This window comes from Lepisosteus platostomus, chromosome 2, assembly GCF_059453375.1.
Source record: "Lepisosteus platostomus isolate fLepPlt1 chromosome 2, fLepPlt1.hap1, whole genome shotgun sequence".
Classification (NCBI taxonomy): Eukaryota; Metazoa; Chordata; class Actinopteri; order Semionotiformes; family Lepisosteidae; genus Lepisosteus; species Lepisosteus platostomus.
The window spans coordinates 68,693,615-68,716,341 of record NC_142612.1 but is presented as its reverse complement, the minus strand read 5'-3'; the positions used below and the strand labels follow the sequence as shown (position 1 = coordinate 68,716,341).

At 38.9% G+C, this 22,727-nt stretch overlaps 1 protein-coding gene across 3 annotated transcripts; it reads left to right on the top strand.

Annotated features, from left to right (window-relative positions):
• The first annotated feature begins 1,706 nt into the window (after positions 1-1,706).
• septin2 (septin 2) lies at positions 1,707-19,960 on the top strand. 3 transcript variants are annotated; one of them, XM_088615624.1, is made up of 13 exons: positions 1,707-1,863; positions 4,578-4,614; positions 7,385-7,496; positions 9,132-9,218; positions 9,946-10,069; positions 11,239-11,373; positions 12,019-12,136; positions 12,287-12,388; positions 12,894-13,039; positions 13,560-13,682; positions 16,544-16,604; positions 16,948-17,042; positions 17,902-19,960. In XM_088615624.1, the coding sequence occupies exons 2-12, from the start codon at positions 4,591-4,593 to the stop codon at positions 17,032-17,034; spliced, it is 1,119 nt and encodes a 372-aa protein (XP_088471750.1). In that variant the 5' UTR covers positions 1,707-1,863; positions 4,578-4,590; the 3' UTR covers positions 17,035-17,042; positions 17,902-19,960. The 3 variants fall into 3 exon arrangements, with proteins under 3 accessions (XP_088471750.1, XP_088471758.1, XP_088471741.1); XM_088615632.1 differs by having other exon boundaries at positions 1,708-1,863; positions 7,382-7,496; positions 13,560-13,643; XM_088615615.1 differs by having other exon boundaries at positions 1,708-1,863; positions 7,382-7,496.
• The last annotated feature ends 2,767 nt before the right edge of the window (positions 19,961-22,727 follow it).

Genomic DNA, 22,727 nt, shown 5'->3' with positions numbered 1-22,727 from the left:
GAAATCTTTCATGACCCACAACAGTAAGATTAAACGTATTATTGAATAAACAGAATAATAATACATAGAATAAACTGAAAACATAAACTTCGACAAACTCAATTATTGAGCTTGTATCAAAGAAAAACATACGGAAGGTTTGACAGAGATATTCGAGACCTGGGAGGGACTGGCGAATTTTTCAAAGGTCACTTCATCCGTATCTAAACCAGGACCACAACGCATGGAAGGATAACAAACGGATCTGCATCTGGGATTGTAGAGAGGAAGCACAAGGCTGTGGTTTGTGGGTCAAGCAACGGAGCTATGTTGTGGAAAACGTTTGGCTGTGAGTCTACAGGAAACGTTCGTTTTCCACTCGATCTTCTGTTCTAAAAAAATGAGAGCAGCATGATATCCTATACTGTCCCCCGCGTTCTGATCTTGGTATCTGTTAGACAATGACCGGAAACATACATTTATATCAGTTGTTTATTTTAATTGTGCATGACAAATTCTGGTGTTGAACAATATTAAATGATTTTAATACAAAAATCAAAGCTTTGTGGTGGTTTTCACGAATTACTAGGTGATTGGTTTCTGTATTCTGGTGCTTTACTAAAGTTACACATTTGACCTCATGCAACTTGAATATCATCGGATAGTAAAAGTCATTGATCTAAACTCTTTATAGCTTCCTTGCCAATTTTTGATGATAAAACGCCAACAGTGAAAATAATTTAAAATGTAACCACAAGGTGGCAGTATTACACTGTTATTTCCTGATTTAGGAAGACTTACAAACTTTTAACTGCTCCTACAGTTGGTAAAAGATTCAGTAATGTTTCCTTCCACGCCTAGTTTTAATTTATTGCCTAATATATATTTAAATATTTTAACTAATGTAAAAAAAACAATTTTTAGGTTATGTATTTAGAGTCACTGCAGTGAAATGTAAGTCGAAAATACGCTATAGTTTTACATAGCTTGGTTTATATGAAAAGGTTGATTGGACAAATCGCATAAAACTGTTTTTTGAAGCCCCGGAAAAGTTAGCGCAAAAAATCAATCAGACCCGTTGTTTCTTTTGAGCAATAGCATATTCTAAAAAATCCATTTTGAGATGAACTATATTGCTAAATAATTTGACATTTTGTGAACTCAGATCACCAAATACTTATAATAGAAACGTAGAGTTGATTCAGGTTTGCAACCCTTTAGTTGTGTTTAACAAATATTATGACTCAAACCACACATTTTTTTAAGAGCCATTTGGTAAATATCACTTCACTAACACGCAATGTGAGAAAAAATATAGAAAGATAAAATAGCAAGAGGATCCCTTTTTATAGAACCATCATCCAGGTCTACCTAATGATGATTTTGGTAAGCAAAGTGGGTCTGTAAATGAATCCAAAGGCAAGTTACTCCGCCTCTGGAAACGCAGTATGGCGGCACTGAATATGTACTAGTACTGAGAAAAGATAAAGCCGAAAGTATCTGCAAGTTCAGTTTACATTCTAGAGCCAACCACTGTAATTGGTAGACTTCTTACATGATTATGTTGTAATAAACTTCACCCGTTATGTATGTAGTATGTAACATTGAATATCATGTTTATATATATAGTAATATAAATGGAAGAGCAACAGTCAATAACAGTAAATATTATTCTAAATAATAAGTCTAAGTACAAGCGTTGCATTATGGGTTGTTGGAGGATCTGGTCGCGGAGGATTCTGGGTTCCGTCTGTGAGAAGCTGGAGGCTCGACTGCGGAATTTGAAGAATCTGGGGGGTGTAATTTAAAGAAAACAAGGATTCTCACTGCTTCGGTTTCCTCCGAGAGATTCAACTCAATTTTTAAGTCGTTCGTACTTTAAAGGTAAGGGTTTCATTCGCGGTTTTTACTTTGTGCTTATGTTTTAGAAAAAAAAACCCGTTTAAGCTCTTTTCCTGTCGTGCATCGTTCTCTGGTTCGCGTCCTTTAGCCTGAAACAGCATCAGGCATCACTAACGGAATTTGAGTTATGTGACCCGGTTTGCCTGTTCTTTATTTTAGAAAGGCGGATAAAATCACTTGTACGGAATCGCTAGCTTTTACCGATTGTATGTCATCAAGGAATATGTGACTTTTCTATTCAATCTGAGAAATAACGGAATTATATTTTGTTTATGAGTAAGGTGTTAGCGTTTACTTCCTTCTATTTAAAAAGACAGTTTAAATTTTCGGGCTAAATTATTTGAAGGGAGTGGTTGAGACATTTGCAAGCAGCTCGATGCATGGTCTTGAATTTCGGTTCTTGTGTCTCAGCAAATTATACCGACAGGAAATGCCACGGCCTTAGTTTCCCCTGTGTTGACTATTGTCAATTTGAGGCTCTCAATGTTTTTTTTTTGTTAAATGTAAACAAAATGGCTGTCGATAAATCACTAAGGCTTACAATTTTCCTATGTTTTTTAAAGGTTTGGTGTATTGAGACCAGTTGTAATTAATATTGTTGACAGTAGGTTCTGTCGTGGTCTTTTCTAGCGAGAAAGCATGCCAGAAAGTTTTGCAAGCTTTGCCTATTCGGATCTTTTGCAGTCTGTAGCCGGGTTTACGATCTTGAGTAGGTTCAGTCACAATTACGTATCCTGTAAATTCTTTGCTTACATGAGATATTTACCAGTCTTTGGTTTTCTTCCATTAATATTATAGGAAATACAAAAATAGAAACGTTTCTTCGTTTGCTTTCGCCAGCATCTTCTATCATCTTAATTTGAAATATACGTGTTCGTTTTATGACTCATCTTTGTTGATAAACAATAGCGTTTTCACTGTTTTTCATGTTTAACACTCTTTGTAGACAGAGATAGTAACAGCCTAGGTTGTTTTCAGTAGGTATTTTAGTGTTAATCAGAGCCTTGCTCTATTTATTGTATTTCAATAAAGAATAACTGATAAGCAAAATTCGTCAGTGACATCTTAACTACTGTCCCAACGGTTAGAGTGGTTCATCATTATGTTTAAGAGCTTTGTGTGAATTTTTTTTTAACTTAGCCACATTTTATGCATGCAGGTAGGTTTGCATGACAAATACCCTACAACATGGGTGAAAAACTGAAAACTGGACAGTGTAATTCAGTAGGGGAGTGTAACCACTAAAAAAGGAAATCAGGACAACTCAGAAAGTAAGCCACACTTCATCTGATTGGCGAATAACCAGTGCCTTCTTTGTTCGGCATTAAAAGAGCTCTGTGTCGTTTTTCTGTCTGAAGGGTTGTTGATTATGGTGACTGGGTAGCAGCATAGCTGTGGTGTGGTTTGAAGTGTCTATTCTGAGTTCCCTTGGCCTTCTCTCTAAGCACCACAACTGTCCCCATTTTTAGCACACGGTTTCAACCTTTCTGGGTTCAGTGAGCTGTAGATCCCATTGCCTGCTCACTTCTGGGCTTGACTTGCACCTCTATGAGCAGTCTGTCAGAGAGGGGTCCTTGAATGTAAAGTAGTCGCTTAACTAAGATGAGGGATACTTTCATATTGCATCATAGGTGTTTCAAACCAGGTCATCCACTGTAAATTGATCTGCTGTAATTTATTGGTTTGACCGTGATCTGTCATATCACTAAAGCTTTTATTAAGAACGAAATAATAGCATTGCAGGGAATGGTCCCGTGATTGTTGGAAGTGCTCCAATTTGAACTGTCTTCATTATTAAAGGAACATCATTTTCATTACCAAGTGGCTTTATAAACAGCGGAACATATTGGACAACTTGAGTTTTCCATTCATTAAAAGCTTCAGCTCAAAATGCAGGATGTGTTTTATAGCCTGGAGAGAGTAGGCATTCTTAGACCAAAGTCGCATTTGGGTGGGATAGATTGAGTCAGTTAAAGGACCTGCCCCAGTGCCTCGGGGAACGACTGGATTCCTTCAGGTGCTTTGTCTGTCGTTGGCCTGTAGGTGAGGACAGGCATACTGTACATTCTGCTTCAGATCAGTTTGGGATTTTGGTGGCTTGTTGATTCAGATATCTTTTAACATGAAATTACTACCCAAAGGTCAGAGTTTTTTTTAAATAGAAGGCTGCAGGCTTTTTAGCTTTGGCATGATACTCAGCCTTAGAGGATTGGCCTGGCTCTGTCTGGCCCAGTGCTGTGGTGATGGCATGCACTCAGAAGTCCGATTAGTCATTCAGTGAGCAGGGACTAGGCAGCGTAAGAGACAAGCTGACTTCCTGCTATCGCAGGGCGTCCAAGAACGGCATGAGAGCAGACCCGCTGATTTGGAATAATAACTTGAACCTCACACTTTATCTGCTGTGCCTTTTGCATAATCAAGGTCTGTAGGGTATGTTTCTCAGATTTGAACCTCTGATTATCAAAAAAAAAAGTTTCAAAACCATTATTATGGCATTTGATTAGCAAAATGCATTTTTGTTTTTTGCAATATATGGTTTCAAGGAGTTTTCTCACGCTAAAGGAGAAGTGTTCTACAACATGTTACATGCCACTTACAGTAACACAGATCTCATGATTCATGTGTCAAACACATTACTTGTAATCACACAAAATGAATAAGTGTAGTGTAAATTAAACTCTTGTCTTTTTGAGCAGGTCAGAACTCAACATGTCCCAGGCTGAGAAACTGAAGGTAAGCCTCTTTGGAACAGTGAATGATAACAGTATGTGTACAGTGAATCCTGCCTAAGCCCTGGAATTGTAACCAGAAGTGACATTTTTGTGGTGCGATTACTGCACACCCTTCAGACAAACTACATTTTATAAATATTTTACGTGAATATTCTCTAATGTAATTAGGATTTAAGAACAAATATTAAACCACTGCCATCTGTAGCACATATTTTGTAATGATCTGGCATAAAATATGCTGAATGAAGTAAAAAGTAGTGTAAGAGTGTGAGGATGTCAATTCCTCTTAGATTTTTCTTATGACAGTATTGTATAATTGCTCAGTATCATGATGCTCATTTACATCTGACTATCAAGTTGTGAATTACTATTCAGGGTCTAGTAGCTTGTTTCTGCTATTCCTTTTCCTGCTCTTTCATTGCCCAGTGATTTATTCTGCTTTTTTTCCTGCCATTCTTCCATTTTTTACCATAATGACTGTTTGTTTAAATAAATTCTGAAAGTTAAAGCAACAGTGAATGAGAAAAAAATGCGTCAAACAGCTTTCTTGCTCCATAATGCTTTGACAAGGAGCAAAAACATTTTTCAATAATTTACTCTCCCGTATTCCTTTAGAAAGGTGGAAATCATAACCTTTTTATCTGAAATGCCTGATTATTGTAGAATACAACTGTCCAGATAAAGAGTTTGAACACCTACAGTGTTGTATACAAATGGTAATATGTTTTGGAGAGCTGGGATGATTATAAGAGCTCTCTTCAGATTCCCCCTGTTTTGTCCCAGTATTGCTATACTTAAAGCCTCCCAGCTGTTTCTCCTCTGCTGGTGTTGGGTGTGCTGTGTGACCCCACTGTGCCCCAGTCAGGCTGGAGGAATGTAGTGTACCGCTGACTCATTCCTTTCCAACCAAGATCTTTAATCAATTCTGTAGATTTTGTTTTTCAAATAACGTACAACAAAGAATAATGTCCCCCATCTCCCCTAGAGGTCCTCCCCTTCAGGTTTCTATCAGAAGGACCCCCTAGTACAGTAGCCCCCCCTCGGTCGTATCGACAAGAAGAGGAAGGGTTAGGCGTTCCAGACTTAGTGGATAGATGAGATTCAAGCAGACTGACACACAGTGATACCTAACCTAAAGCAAAATGATAAGGACAACTCTGCACTGATAAAAAAAATTCAAATTGTCATGTAGTATAATAATGTAATGTAAATAAACAAAAAAATGGGGAAAACTAAGGAATATGGTACTTGCCATCCCCTGATGAAGCTTCAGTCAAGTGTTAAAACTGGCTGCACTGGTGGGAGTGAAGCAAAACACTGCTGTGCCTGCAGTATTCAAACCTACACTATTGCCAAGAATATTGTTTACTTTAATATACATTTTTATCGATTATTATTATTTATATTTCCTGATTGCTTGAGGTTTCAAGATGCATGGTTATCTAATACGAGGGCTTTTACTGTGTAGGAGAATGGGGCTACATAGAACCCCAAGCAGCAAGGGGTTCTGCCAGCCCCCCCAATATCCCCCCACCAGCACCGTAGACCCGAGCAGCTCTTCAAATTTCCATCTGAATAATATCCCCCCCGTGCCCCAGGCTCCCAGTGCCGCGATGGGAACGTTTTATCTGCCATCAGACCAGCCACCCAGATTCATACTGTATTTGCAGCTGCTGGAGGCCAGATTAGAGTCATCATCTTGCTAAAGTACCCCCTTTCCTACCAGGAATAGCCTCGTTTAGAGTACTAGACAAACAGTAAGAGACTAATTTTTAGATCTCATTACCCCTGGATACCCACAAAACGTATAAGTGTCTACGCGTGTTATGATTATGAGAAAAAGGAGAATGAACTTGCCATGTTTTCTGTGCCTTTGTGAGTCTTTCAGATGAATGCACAATCCTTATTGTGTAATGTTGAGGCCAAACTAGAATCTTCAGAATGGAAGGGGTACCAGAATACAAATCTGGTCTGTAGAGTTAGACAGGTAAATGCCAAGATACAGAAGTGACAGGGTTAAACCAAACAGACCAACTTGAAATAGAACTATATAGAAACAAATGAATAGTTAAATACAGAAATAAAACTGAAAAATTGGCAAAACCTGGAATTCTGATAAGTCATCTCATCTATAGTCCCTGTCTCTCAGGTGGAGCCATAAATCTGCATGGCAAATAAAGAACACAACAAATTCTCACACAATGACAGGATATGTAGCCTTAAAGTTCTAATATTGTTCTGTGTTGACTGGTTCCAAGTCCATTATTGAGTTCACAAAACTCGTTTGTTTTATTTCTTACCTCTGTTGTAATACAGTTATCTAAACAAGCAGCACACATTCCATATGGTTAAGTTGGACAGTTATTCTGGATATGGGCAAAATGGGATGTACTGCATTGCAGAACTGTTGCAAATTTCATGAGAAGCAATATGACATCCTTGAGAAGCTTTAGCTATCTCTTACTTTAGAGTGGGCACAAGGCAGCCCACTTTGTGAAGACATGTCCATTTGGACCAGTTGGGAATCATTAAGTACGACCATGAAACTTTATCACTACATATCTTTAGAAGACTCATCCGCTTGAGGCATCTTAGCCCACTTTTAACCCCGAAGGTGAAGACAGCGAAGCTGAGGTCTGCATTACAGCTGATCAGTAGAAATGGGGCGTTATTTCAAGTATAGGTATTCAATGATTATTCAAAGTAAATGGTATCCCTAGCTTTGCAGCATCTGAGTTGATATCTGGCATTTCTTGTCTACTCCTCAGCAGGGCCAGTTCTCCAACCCAGAGACTCCAGGCTATGTGGGTTTCGCCAACCTGCCCAACCAGGTCCATCGTAAATCTGTCAAGAAAGGCTTTGAGTTCACTTTGATGGTGGTGGGTAAGTGAGTTCCCTCTCGCACCCAAGCACTAGCAATGTGGAACATGAACAAGCTGCCGGGGTCTGTTCTGCCTAGTTTCAGATCAAACCAAAGTTCCCAGAACAGCTAAATGGATCAGAAAGATTTGCAAAGATTTCTAACAGGTGCAGTGTTTCTTTTCTTATCGGGGATTTTTAAACTTTCGACCAGTAAGTAAATTTAACTTAGAAATGTTGGATAACCCATTCGGCGGTGCTTAAGGTATTTGCATCTGTTTTTGGAAAATGTGATTTGAATTTCCTTTTGAAAAATATTTGAACCAAGTTTGTTTGAATAGTAAAGTATGTCTGTTGCAGTTAGGTCTGTCATTAGACAGAGTTGCACAGAAAGTGAACAAAATGGAGGTATCCAAAGAATGGGTTAGCAAGTTTGCACTTTTAGTTTTAACTCTGTATATGCCCACCCTTGGCCAAGGGCATTATGTGTCCCCCCTGCAGGTCAGCTTCACTTCTCCTTTGCTCCTGTTGGAGAGTTCTGTTCTGCCTAACGTGACCCACATTTCATTATTTTATACACCTTCACAGCTCACAGCCTGCATGAGGCTGGTCAGCCAGACTTTCAGGAAAATAGGGGGGGAAATGGAAATAAAAAAATCTGTTAGTCAAAAGAAGTTCAAAATGTAGTTACTGCGTACTGCAAATGGAAAAGCCCCAAAACTAAATGAAAAAAAAAATGTGGGTTCAACATTTCTTGCTCACTGAAAAGTTCCAGCTGCACTGAATTGCAATGTTGCACTGAGGGTGTCTGTTCAGAAAAACAAATAGGCTCCATTCCCAGGAGTTTTGAGACCATGGAATTAATTTGGGGGTGGGCGCTACATTCAGAGCAGTCGGTTTATAGAAACTCACCCCTGTTCTTTTAACTAAGTTACTGTGGAATCTCCAATCTGTTCCAGAAACCAGCTCAAGAAAGCTCACATTCTAACTTGGTTTCAGAAAAGATTCTGCTAAACATAGACATGGGACAGTAGGATGCACAATCTCATAAACTCTCTGCAAACTGCAAAACAATTGTAGTGTTAAATTCTATTGTAATACTGCTGTCATATGTCTCTCGGTCATAAGCTTGTTCTTCTGAGGACTACATACAAAACAACAGCAGTACTGTGTAAACGGTCTTGTTGATCGAAATTGAATAACGACACATATGGTTAATTTAAAGCAGGCTTGTTCCTTGTCCGAAAGAGTCAATGGGAAGTGCCTGGCTGTCAGAAATGGCATCTTATCTGAATTTCCTAGTATTTGCTATACATCTGATATCACCCCATTGTTTTAAGCATAGAGATGTTTATTCTCCAGGAGTACACATCTTTCAAACAGGATGGAAATGTGTGTTTGAGTGAACCCTTTTTGTTAAGGACCTCCCACTTTTCTTACATGTTGGTTTTCGGGCAGTGCAGATTTTAGATGCCCATTCACAGTACTGTGTGATAAATGGGATTAGCTAAATGAACAGGGCAAATCAAAAAAATGTTCTCTATGGTGTTGTTGAAGGAGCATTACTGGAGATCCTTAAAATAAAAGAAAATGTTTATTAAGTTATTTTAAAAAGAGCTTGCACAAATTCTATTAACAAGTTATTTGTTCTCTTTCTAGGAGAGTCAGGCCTAGGGAAATCCACTCTGATTAACAGCCTGTTTCTCACTGACCTTTACCCTGAGAGAGTCATCCCTGGAGCTGCAGGTAAGAGTGTTTATTTTTGCTGTTAATTCTGAGGCTCTCAGGTTTTCAAGTACATACTGTTACCATCATTGCTGAACGGATGAACATTTATATATTATTATAATAAAGTCTGTTAGCTAGAGTACATCTTTTGTGCATCCGTTTTGTTGTTAGCTGCTTTGTGGTATTTCCTGAGTCTTCATTTCATGTGGTAAGCAGTATGTTTTAAGACTCTCCAGCCTATCCTATATAGTTTTCTCTTGCATACATGTTTAGCTAGCAATTCTTGTTTTCTCTAAACTAAACTTTCACAAACTATGAGAATATACCAATAATATAAGCAATAACCATTGGCCGAATATAAAGAAAATAGTGCCTTGCTGAAGTATTTTTCAGCCTGTGCACCCCCACTTTATTTTTGTCTCCAGTGTCTCCAGCTACCACTGTGGTTAGAAGTAGAAAAAAAAGAGGTTGGGATATCACGTGACTGTGTCTTGGCAAAGTAGAGCAGATGTGGTCTTTTCAGAAAAAAGGAACATCCAGGCCCTTCTTATCTGAAAATGTGAAGTAAAAACAAATAAATGAGTTACACTAGTCGATACAGGCACTTACTTAGAGCTCAACACGCAGACCACAGCTGGAGACACAAAGAGGATGTAAGATGTTTCTTCTGTATTTCACACTGAACTGCCCTTTAAGCCTGGGATCTGATAAAAGACCATTGCTCATTGCTGTGTGTGTTCTGCAGAGAAGATCGAGCGCACGGTGCAGATCGAGGCCTCCACAGTGGAGATCGAGGAGCGAGGGGTGAAGCTCAGACTTACGGTGGTGGACACACCAGGCTATGGCGATGCTATTAACAGCCAGGACTGGTATTACATCCTACCTTACTCTGTCATTACTTGCATTTCATAACCCTTGTGTTTGAAGACCTAAACAGTTGGCAACCAAAACCAAGCTTGCAAGTGAAAAGTTATACTTTTTACATCTGCAGTGGGTCATGAATCATTTTGAGCCATGTGATCCATCACACAAATTTCTTCTGCCCAAACTTATTGGCACTTTTTAACTAACTTATACTTAGAAAGCATGAAGTAAGTTAAGTTTATTAAAAGCAGGAAAAGAGTCTTCCTGTGTAAATTAAAATAGCTACCTATATTTTATCTTGGTTGTCAACAATGAGCTAACTTTAAAAAATGTTTGTACAATTTGTAAATTACACTTTTTAACAAAAGTAGCAAAATGGACTAATTCATTTATTAAGCATGAATTTAACTAACCCTTTCTGCTTTATGTAGCAAAGGTTCTAGTTCAGAGTTAAGTCTGCCCGCTGTATCGGTAGCGATTATTCCTTTAGGGAAAACACGTTCCGTCTTTCTGGGCTGGTGGTGGTGGGACAGGCAGGGCTGAACTGCAGGAAAGCCCAGTGTCTGTCCTCCCCAAGCTTCCCTTTCTCCTTTAGGCCATGTTTTCCCCTCTGCTGCCATCTGGACAGCATAACTCTCAGCCTTTCATATCTGGTGTTCTCGTGCTCACATCATCCCTCTCCTATTCCAGTCCTGTCTGATGTGCTGGGAGTGGCCATAAGCCTCTAACCAGGACAGGAAACATCTGGAGTGGTGGAAGGATGAGAACTGTAGCCTTTAAACAGCAGGCCTGTCAGTATTGTGAAGATTTTCCCTCCTATCCCAGTGCTTGTCACGTTATCTTGCTGTATGTAATACAGCATGTGGGTTTGTATTGTTTCGGCTGGAATTCCTTTTTGCTTATAGAAAACATACATTTTTAAAAGGAAACCAAAATGTAGGATGCATGCAGCTAGAGTTAGAGTGATCATTTGATCATTTGTCGAATGACAAATTGGTCAACTTGAATTATTGTTGTAAATCTCTGAAAGTTGTACTTTGGTTTACAAAAATGCAATTAGATGATGGTAGAAGTGTTTTGGACACCAAATAAATCAGCACCAGATTGGTTCATTTGTTGAGCGAGAGCGTTCCCAGTAAACAAAGAACATGTTTCATTTCACCCTTTCTGACAGCTTTAGCACCATTATATCCTACATCGATGACCAGTTCGAGCGATACCTTCACGATGAGAGTGGTCTGAACCGCAGGCACATAGTGGACAACCGCGTGCACTGCTGCTTCTACTTCATTTCTCCTCTGGGCCATGGGTAAGCAATGTGACAAGTGTTCTGTTGTCTGTTCTGAAGTGAAAGAGGACATTTGTCCTGTAACCTTCTTGACCTTACTTTATGTAGTTGTACTTTTTATGTTATTGCTCTGTGCATATTCCACTCTGTGCATATTCCGCATATGACAAACCCAATATGAACTAAACAGCTAGCTATTGGCTTTAGTTTCACAGGAGTCCTATCCTGATTTGGAGGGCTGATGTGTCTACAGGTGTTTATTCCAGCTCTGCACCAGTTGGACCACATTAGTAGCTTCTCCTGGTTTTTCTGCTGCTGTTGCTTTAAAGAGACCTTGAAAACCTGCATACACACCAGCCCTCCTGGACCAGGATTGGACATGGCTATTTGATTGTGATTGCCCTTTAAGAAAACTGGACAAAGTCGTCCATCATGTTCAAGATGACAAAATCTCATCTCTTTAATGTTTTTCTTTGAACAGCTCAGCATTTCTTATATTAGCCATTTCAAGTAGGTCATGCAGCTACCTAGATGACCATTTAGAATTGTCAGGGAGAGATCAAACAGATGGGCTTTGTTTTTTTGGTTGCATTTAGCACAGGATTTCCACCCTGTGTTGGACTCTGTGTTACTGCCGTTCCTGAGACTCTGTTTTTTGTGTTTCAGCCTGAAGCCCCTAGATGTCCAGTTCATGAAGGCAATTCATAACAAAGTCAACGTGGTCCCTGTCATTGCCAAGGCTGACACCCTCACACTGAAGGAGCGAGAGAGGCTCAAGCGCAGGGTAGGACAGACTTTTTCTCAGTTCCAGATTTTGCTTTGACATTTCAAAGTTTGGTTTCTGTAAATTCAAGATGATTCCTGTCAGAGTTGTAAGCAGTGGAGAGTGGAAGAACTGTTGTAACAAACATGAATGTTGTTTTCTCTGCTGCAGATTTTAGATGAGATTGATGAGCATGGCATCAAGATCTACCACCTCCCTGACGCAGAGTCTGATGAGGATGAGGATTTCAAAGAACAGACCCGAATTCTCAAGGTGCCTTTTAAAAGAGTGACAGTCCCCATACTTGTTTAGCAGAAATTATTCAACTTCACTGAAGTGGCGGCCTCTTGTGGTAAAATGCGCAAAATCCAGGACTACATTTGACTTTACCCTGTGGGTATGCATAATAATTTCCACCTATATATATGTTATGCACTGTTGATACAGACTGAATATGTCCCATAGGAAGTCTTCATACTAAGATTGGAAGATGTGTTTAGAATATGAAATTCAAGCTAACAACATTTTTACGTTTTATTCCTTGTACACCTTTCTCTGTAATATTGTGTAGTTGACATTTATCGCATTCACTTCTGAAACCACGTAATGTATAATTCTGATAGGTCTGTTGATGTCTCACTTTACTTCTCAACAGATTGAAGAAGACTAATCCTTTGTTAAACTGGAGTCAGGCTGTATTGAGTGAAGAGAGGCGAAGTCCCGTGGTGGGATGCAGTAGTAAGATCGTGATGTTTCGATATGTATATGTGCTTCCCAGACCAGTATCCCGTTCGCGGTCGTGGGGTCCAATCAGCAGATTGAGGCCAAGGGGAAGAAGGTGCGAGGCCGGCTGTACCCGTGGGGTGTCGTGGAGGTGGAGAACCCTGAGCACAATGACTTCCTCAAGCTGCGCACCATGCTCATGTGAGTAAGGGAGCTTCACTTACAGGACTGGGTCCCTTCTGCAGTATCAGTCCAGATGAGGGGCTAAAATACAGACAGGCGAAGGTAACCGAGCATGAACAGCTGTCTGTTCAAAGTGGTTTGATAAGTGAGCTGGGAATCAGTGTAGAGCAGTATAAAGACTCCAGTTTATGTCTGGGCTGCAGTGCTGTTACAGCATTTTTCCCTTCTGAAGTTCCAGCCAGCTGTAGCTGATCAGCTGTGAATGGGGAAGTTGAAATGTTTAAGTTGTAATGGAACCTGAAAGAAAATTGAACAGTTGAACAATACAGTAAATGCTAAAGGATCATAAGTTCATAAAGATCCTAGTTAATCCTTTCTAATCGATCACATCGTTTACAGGAGGCTTAAACCACGTATGTCTTATCACATATATTTTCCCTCGCAAGTATTTAGCAAAACATTATACAGTAGGTTGGCACTGAACAGTTAGTTGTGAGGCATTTGTTTAGGCATAATTTGCTGTTCTTTCTTTTATCAGAACCCACATGCAGGACCTACAGGAAGTGACCCAGGATCTCCACTATGAAAACTTCCGCTCGGAGCGCCTCAAACGAGGCGGAAGGTTGTCCTCACATGGTTACATTCTGCCTCTTTCTCCTGCGTATGTATCTGCCTTTCTTCCTGCCTTCCTGCACCTCCCTGCTCTCCCTGGAACACTCTGGTTGATCTGGAGTACTGGTGTACTCACGGGTATAGTATGGAAAAACAGGATTTCATTGCAAAGGCTACCTTCCTTCCACAGTAAACCTGGGTAAGATGTGAAGGAAAAATGCCTTGTATTGATTAGTTTAATAAACATTTGGCTGAAGATTAAAAACAATGGACCATATTAAAAAAATAAGTCCTTTTTGACCCTCTTTTCAATTATATTAGATACATGGGGATACTATCCATTCAATGATAATATCAGTGAATAAGGAAATGACTCAGTGGAGAGCTGCATCATCTTGCAGGCTCTAAAGAAACAAGCAGGTTAATTCCATGCTGAAAAGTAGAAGGAAATAAGAAACAATGTTTCTGCTTTGAACACACCTGGAATTTTGCTCCACAGCTAAAATTTTGTCGTCTTTTTGGGTTTTACTGTGGAATGAGCCTCTACTTGTTTCATTAAAGGATAGTATCCAAGTTTAGGATTATTTTCAGAATGTTTTATTTCTGTTTCAAGGACACATTTGTAACACAAGACAAGTGACTGTCCTTTGTAAGAAGTACACCGCCTTATCAGCTGCTACTGAACGTCATCTGATGGCAGGAGTTGAGCAAAGAAACTCAAGCCATTTGCCTCTAAATTTTGATAAGATAAGTTAAAAGACCTCCACAGAGACTTTCTCAAAGAGGCACCCACTGCAGGCACAGAAGTCACCAGAGATAGTGTAAAGCAATCTTACATGTGTATGTTTTTTAAAACAACCCACACGGACTCGTAATTTTCAACATGATTTTAATAACACTACTACTGTAGGCTTCGTTATCAGAGGACCCCGACATGTCCTGCCGCGGTCAAAGTATCTTTCAGAATTGCTGCTTTTTGCACATTTGTTCTAAATGCCCTTAGTTTATCTTTCGCTGGAGTGTAATTCCTTCTCCCCGAGATAGAATATGAAATCTGTTTTTTAAAGGGTTATAAAGCTCCAAAGGAAAATAACTTTCTTTTTCCATTGCGGCAAAATGGCAGTCAGATGTGCTGTGTATCCAGGTGTTAGTGTGGCGTCATACCACAGGCCCTGAACATTTCAAAGTCTGTGTTCCTTAATGAGCCGAATGCAGTGATCCGTAAAAGCCGTGTTCCCAGCCAGCTGTGGCTGTGTACAGAGGAGAGAGGGAGGTACTTGTGGGAGCTGCACTGGCACTCTTTATCTGGTCTTCAGCCTGTCAGCACACTGCTTTGCTATTGCAGCACCACTGCTCGCTTATCTACATGCTCCTTCAGTCCCTTGATGTCAGATTCACTGACTTCTTTCTTTTATGTATGTGATTTTCACTTTCTGGTACTCAAGTATAACTGAGAGTCTTTTACACAAATTGTGCAGTGTACAAAATCATATGGTGTTGTCATCCTTTCTTCAGAACTACAGAGGCCTGAGTCTCGGATTAGAGAATATACAGTATTATTAAAATGAAGTCTACAGTTAGGAGTAGTTTGCTTGGATGCTTGGTAATTTTGTGCATTACAAATTTATGCTGAGTCTTCTCTTTTAACAGAAATCTATGCAATTTAAGATAATTTGCTTGCATGGTGTGGAGTATGGTCATCAATATTCCTGTTTGTCCATGAAGTATACAGAAAAAAAAGTCACATAATAGAATGATTTAATGTGGACACGCCACTTGGAACAATGAAAACAATTGCTGTTATATCCACTATGTGACTGGAATGTATTTATAGATACAGTTTGCACCTGTATCTCTTGTGAATGATGAAGAAAATTCCTTTTTTGAATACCAATTTGAGTAACAAAAAATACCATTGAAGAGGTACAAAATGGCTGAGGAAAAAGTATGCCTATCAAAATCACAGCAAGAGATGCCCTTTATTTTAATGAAAAAGAAAAAAATGTGGCCAATGTTCAAGGATTGAGGTTGATTGACACATCTTTGCATAGGCTGTGTAAATATTTCACTTTATGAAGCTTGTGCTTTCAAATCCAGACTAAGATGTGTTGCAGTCTGGTCATTGAGGTCTTAAGTATTTTATTAACAATGTTTACCTGAATGAAATGACTGACTTATTAGTCATAGTCTTTGTATAAAACCGGCCTTTAGTAATCAGTAGACGAAAGGGGTCTACAAATCCAAGGAGCCTAACCAGGATATTGGCTCTGGGGACCATTTGTAGAAAGTCTTCCTTCCACTGTACATGTATGACGCTGTTGCGCAGTAATACCAGGAGAGGGTACTGTTGTGATTGCAGTCTGACTTTGCAGACATTCGTCTGTCACAGTCAAGTCACATGATCGATCTCGAATGTAAAGATTTTTAAGGTGTATAGACTGTCAAGGTTACTAACAAATCATTTCTTCTTTGTGAGGAAATATACAGTATGTGCAGTTTTGACAGATGCTGAATAAAGAACTAAATGTTCTTGTAGTGTAAATCTCAATTTCTGGACATATTTATATCATTCCTTCCTGAGAACCTATACTATATATCCATGAAAAAGACACATTTCAAGGTATCAGTTTTAAACTGTTGCATAGATTGTTTTTTAGACAAAGAAGCTTGCAATGTACAATACCTTAGACTTAAGCCCTAAGAATGGTAATACTTTGCATCTGAATATGCAATATCCGTTATATTGTTCTCTTTCATATTTTTAAGCTTGATCAAATCTCCATATAAGCAGCATGTTGTTAATAAGCAAGTACTGATAATCGCATATCAAATAATAGTTTGATGAAGGACTCTAATCTAACAGTGGGTTTTAGCGCTGTGAACACAATATACAATGCTTATGTGTTTCAGGAAGGGAGCAGAGCCTGAGGAATTCGACAAGGACATGATTCTCCAAGAGAAGGAGGCTGAGGTACACAGGCTTAATCTTAATACCATTATCTCTCAGCTGACACTGCAGCTGCATGCGGTGTTACCTATCAGCTCTGACGGCAAATCATAATCGGCATTCAGGAAATCTCCTGAATAATGCCAAAGGCAAGAAAAAGGAATTTTGTCTAATTCTATCTTATAATACATGATTAAACTTAATAGTCTTAAACAGCCAACTTCTCCACATGCAACTCAGTGCATTTTATCACTATGTTGGGGCTATGGCTCTGATTTTCAGACTGAATTTGTGATGTGGATGAATAGAGGATGTGGCCAGAGCTTTGTTTCTGACGGACTACCTATTCTCTCTGCTTGCTCTTTAGCTACGGCGAATGCAGGAGATGATTGCTAAGATGCAGGCCCAGATGCAGAAGCAGGGAGAAGGTGATGGAGATGGGCACCATGTCTGAAGGAAGTGGTAAGACCCACTGTTGCACAACTCCTCAAATCCTTACAACACAGGAGCCATTAGGAGAAGAGCATAAAGGGAAGAGCTTCACTGCAATATGAAATCACCTACATAATTTAATACCGTCAGAATTAACTAATTACTAGATGTCTGCATTACTGACTGATGATGCAATGTATTTTTTAGTATTTGCAGTAACACCCCCATCCATTCCCCTGTCCCTCCCCCAAAGCATATAGTAATCAATGCAATCATGTCTTTTCTGTGTCATTTGCCCTTATATTTTTGTATTAAGATGGGTATAGCAATGTCTTGGGTGCAGTTACAGTTCTTGAGTCTTGGATTCAATTACAGACTGGGGTGTCTCCTGTGTGGCATTACCTCCATGCTTGTGTGGGTTTTTAGCAGGTATTCCCTCCCTCTGAAATCATGCTTGGTAGATCTCTTATTTACTGCCTCTGTGTTAAAGTGTGCACACACTTATTATACTGGATTGGTGTGTCATCCAGACAGTAGTCCTGCTTAAACTGCAATTTGTTGATTTTTGTCCTAAACTCGAGGGTTTCTAGAATGCCAAGTCCTGTCATTTCATCAGTATGAAGTGGTGGAAAATTTAAAAATAAATTTGAATACTGTGAAATAGGAAGAGTAATAAACCATTGACTTGATTTAGATCCATAGCCATTTAAAGGTACAGGCTTTTTACCTTTAACTATCTTCTGACAGCTTGTAAAGCTGTGACATATTGAATGTGACATACTGAAACATATTGAATCATACTGCGACATATTGAAAACAACGTGTTTTATTCCAACTCCCTTTATAATATGCTGTAACCCCAGTGAATATATTGGATTTTTCCCCCCAGGTCAAGCCTCGCCGGTTCAACTGAGCAAGAGAGCGTGAGGGAGCAGTCTTGACTTTAAAGGGAGCTGGCCACCACTTTGTCTGTTTCCACCTGTGTTAGTTCTTTGTATCCATTTTATAAAGCAATATGGTCTTGTGTTTTTATATTTCCATATATATTGTTTTCTTTTTTTACTTTTGATATTTTTACCATACAAGTTACTGATATGAGGTGTATCCCTGCATGGGGTATTATTCCCTGATTTATTACTTGGAGCCATTTTGTTTTATAGAGCAATCGCACCAAATGCTGCTAAATTTGAAAGTAACAAACCCTGCTCTCCAGTACCAACTCACTGCCTTCCTGTTCTTCAGCAATTAGCATTCCTCACATTTTATGTGATGCTTTTCATCCTGAACTGTCCAAGGTTGCTTTACTTTGAATGAGAGGCTGCCACCCCGCTTCATCCACCAGTGAAGTGCAGCATCCACCCGGGTGACACGCGGCAGTCATTCTGAGCCCACTAGCACGCATCGCTGACATGTTAACTAACAACAGACCTACCACGCATGTGGCCATTTCCAAAGGCAAGCATTGCTGAAGCCACTCGTATTCTTGGTCTAGCAAGGACAGCGCTGGCCATGTTGCCCACAAGTACAGCATGGAAGGATGATTGCTTGTGCAAACGCTAACATTTTTTTTCTGTTGGGGCAACTCAGACTTTTCTTGAAACACATTTTTTCTCCTCCAGACAAATCCTAAAAAAAAAGAGAAATTGGTCAATAAACATGTCATGACCGGTATAATTATCAAGGACAAGGACAATTATGTAAGGACATAAATACATGCTTTATTCTATATTGGGCAGATATCAAATCTGTTCTGCTGCTTTTTTTTAAACAATGTAGTCTGTGTCTAGAGATGCGTTGGGCTGTGGGTCAGAGTAAATGCTATCCTTGTTAGCTGCACAATGCTATGTGGTTCAGAGTTGTAAAGGAGTTAAGACCACCTCACCTTAATTGTTACAAAACAATTGTGTTCATGTCATTGTTTGCGCTTGAAAGTGACCCAAAAATAATGTAATGGAAGGAAATAAACTGTGAAGAATTTCATGACATCTGTGCATGACTTTAAAGTGAGGTATTGTTTTATCCTTAGTTTTTTCCAGTAGTGTAGTTCAGAGACCGGTGTTATTTCATCACACTGTAGATAAAATGGCATCTTGGAATTGGATTCTTATCTGAGAGAAGTAGGGTCCACAGGCTAGTTAAAGGTTTTGTGGGATTTCTTAAGCACAGCTTAAAACATAATATTTAAGCTGTACAATAAATAGAGATGAACTTCCACAAATAGGTAAAATGATTGGGATGTAGCCATCTGATGATGTTACATGGGAGTTTTTCTGATGTGAGTTATATCATTATTAAATATTGGGCCAAACTTTTTTTTCCCAATGCCTCTTAAAAGTGTTCAGTCGGTTACAGCATTCCATGAGAGCTATAGTCTTACAAAGGAAATATGCGTTATGTATGTTATGTGAACTATGTTATCCCTCCTCCTTGTTGGAAGAGGGTTTACCTTCCCCAGCATCAGTATGTGTCAGCCTCAGGAATACCATACAGAGCTCCCTATTGATGTATTGTTCTTGCTTTTTACTTTTTGATTTTTTTAAGGAGAAGTGGAAAATGTTAAAAATAACAGGATGTCCAGTGAAATGTGTCCGGTAAATGTATACAGTTCTGCCAAAAAAAAAAGAAAAAAATGCTGGTGAAAGAAACATGAATGGATGTTGGCATTTTCCTTGTTATTATATGGTGATTTAGCAAGGCTAAGCATGCACGAGGCAGTTTGACCCAAACAACATTATGGGTATTTACAACTTCATATTTAAATGATTGGTTGTTTAAATATCAGACCTGCTTAGGGAGGGAGAGTTTGTGCAGACTAAGGTTTCTATCTTTGTCGGTCTTTGTGGTATTACCTTTTCTTATTGAATCGGTTAACATTCCAATCTCTCCTATTTAATAATTTCTAGAACAAAATTGAATACTGTCTTGTAATAAAGTTTATATTAAACCCACACTTTTTTGGTTTGGTCTGTCACTGAATGAAGCTCATATTTCTGAGGTCTGTTTTTTTATGTACTGTAATATCACTTTGGTGTATAAGCCATTTAGAGTAATACATTTCTTCTGTTTGATGAATACATCCAGACACGAGTTCCTTTTACCAAAGACAATCACACGGATAAAAACAGAACTGAAATAATGTGGACTAGTGACATGTTAATTCTGGTCTGGTTTGTGCACTTGGGTAATTCACTTAACTTATTTTTTTTTAAGCAGCCTTTTGGTACTACTTAGCATTTGATTCTGTGTTCCTTATTGAATTTCTTTTCACTGAAATATTTAGTTATCTCACGCCACTTAAAGTTTCCTGATGGCAGATTCAAGCTAGTTTTTCTGAGTGAATCCTCTGCTATGGTTTCTTGGGTTTCCAAACTATGAGCTCAGCCGAGTTGCTTTGAAGTGGCCACCTCGCTTCCGTGTCATGTGGTTGGAATGTTTAGAAAACATGTCTGACTCTTAAGGTGGGATTCCTGCTGCAGAACAACATGAAATTAGACCATTTCACCTGTGTATTTGCTTTGGTTTAACAAGTTAAATCCCATCTTAATCTGTTATAATGTGCCTGCTTGATCTGATGCCAATATAGGTTAATACCTAATAATAGTATTCTAACACGGCAGCATAAAAGCCTGTAATAATTTTTGACAGGAAAATTTGTAAAACTTCAGGCCAGGGTTCTTGGCCATATTTGACACAAAAAGAGCATTTGTTTGTCTAAACATTTGGACTGTCACCTGTGGCAACCACTTGGAAGTCTTCCCTATTAGAGTACTGAACTTTGAAATAAACTGCTACTTTCTGGATCTTGCTCATATGGTTTCTTGTAGCTAAATGATCCCAGTCATCCTTCAAAGAACCCTAAATAGTCAGTTTCAACAATGGGCCTGTGTATTGTAATTGTAGTTGTGAAAAAGATGCATTCCAAAAAATCTATTTCTTTTAGAAATGTCATATTGCTAAACTGACATCATCCACAGACCACTTCATTAACCAAAATGTAGTTTTTTAATTAAGCTTTCAATATGTTTTAGTTTTAAAACAATAATAGGAGTGATACTGTAAGCTTTAAAAGTGTAATGATTGCCAACTGTGTGCTTGTCTAAATGTACTACATCACTCCAGTAATAAACGTTTTGCTCTTTTTATATTTGTTTGAATCAGCAAGAACACAAATCGCATATGAATTGCTGGATTTCCTGCTATTTTTGTTCTTGCTTCCTTTTTCACTAATTTCATTTTCTACCTGATACAGCAGCCTTGCTATTCAGAGCCAGGCTACCTCACAGGCCTTGCCAGTGTCTCTCTGGGTCCGTCATGACCAGTAACATGCATCACCAAAGACCTTTATTTTTTAACCAATGTACTGTTTCCTGTTAAATATGCTTCTTACTTGCCAGGGGTACGAGGCAGTTGTAATTTTGTAGGCTTCCATGTTAAGTGTTTCGCGTGAATCTTGCATTTCCATTGGTTGGTCAATTGTATTTTGCTGTACAGTTCTGTTTTCCTTGTGAGTAAAAAATTAAGCTGGGAAAAATGTGGTGTTTTTCATAGATATTCCAGTCTGAAGCCCTATGAACCTGTCCATCTTGATTGTTCAGGTATTCCTTTAAAAAAATGTTCTTTGCTGTACATGACTGTGGCTGTAAAAGATCACATCATGTAGCTGTTCAACAGGCTGTTCAAGATGTAGTGCATAATGATCATACTGGCTTAGTAAGCAATATCAAATGTGGCGACACCAAACTGGCTATAGTGCACCTAACCTGGGTCTTCTCAAGCAATTTGATTCACAGCTGCTGAAGTGGACAGACTTAAAAACAATGGCCTCTAGGCTACAGAACATGTTTTTGAAAACAGGTTTGTCATAGGAACACACCTCCTCAAATTCCTCCTTGTACTGTATGTTAGTGAAAGGTTTTCAGGTTTGTAGAAATCTGAGCCTCAGAGTTTTCCATGCAGTCCAGTCACCTTGTCTTCAGTCAGTTGCTTGAATAGTAAAATGATTATTACTTTATTTCTCCCCCTGAGACATAATTGCTTCTTCAGTACCATGAACAGTTGAGACATGTTCACAATTAAACTTCAACTGTCCGTATGAACAAATTCCACACCAGTGTTCAAAACAAACCCATTCACCTCTACCCCTGCTTCCCATTCCAGTAAATACAGCGTCAGACATAAACAGTACTGACTGAAAGCTTAAACCAAGCCAACACTTGAAAAAAGGTTGATTATTTTCTTGTCAGCTTTATCACAGCTTTAACAAAGGAGCGAACAACAGCATACTTATGCTGTCTGAACTGAGGAAACAAGTTTACCTGACTGAGCAGCTATGTTCTTTATATAATTCCTTTAATACTGCAGTAATATTCTCTTTGCCCAAAACATTTCTTTGTTTTGTTAAAAGGTCGCAAATATCTGCGTTTCTTGCCTGTTTTTTTGTAAATACCAGATCAACTCGTCTCACTGTCAAAAGAAACATACGCTGAATAATGTTCCTGTTCTTCTGGGGGAAGATGCAGTTTTTTTGTTTCAAGAACCTCATTAGACCATTTCTGGAAGCTTATAAATCAGTGTAGTTTGGTAGTTTATTTTCTACGTGTATTATTAAGTGTATTTATAAAGCTGTACTGGTTTTTCTTCCAGTCTTTTTCAGAGAGTCTTGAAAAAAGGTTTTCTTTTTTCCCCTGAGATTTAGCTCTTTACTTAAACCTATAT

What these genes read in the sequence shown, in the direction of transcription:
- septin2 (XM_088615615.1), top strand. Translation starts at nt 4,591, where the DNA reads ATGTCCCAGGCTGAGAAACTGAAG. An exon ending in GCTATTAACAGCCAGGACTG is followed by an intron (nt 10,070 to 11,238) that starts GTATTACATCCT and finishes CCTTTCTGACAG; the next exon opens with CTTTAGCACCATTATATCCT. An exon ending in AAGCTGCGCACCATGCTCAT is followed by an intron (nt 13,040 to 13,559) that starts GTGAGTAAGGGA and finishes TTCTTTTATCAG; the next exon opens with AACCCACATGCAGGACCTAC.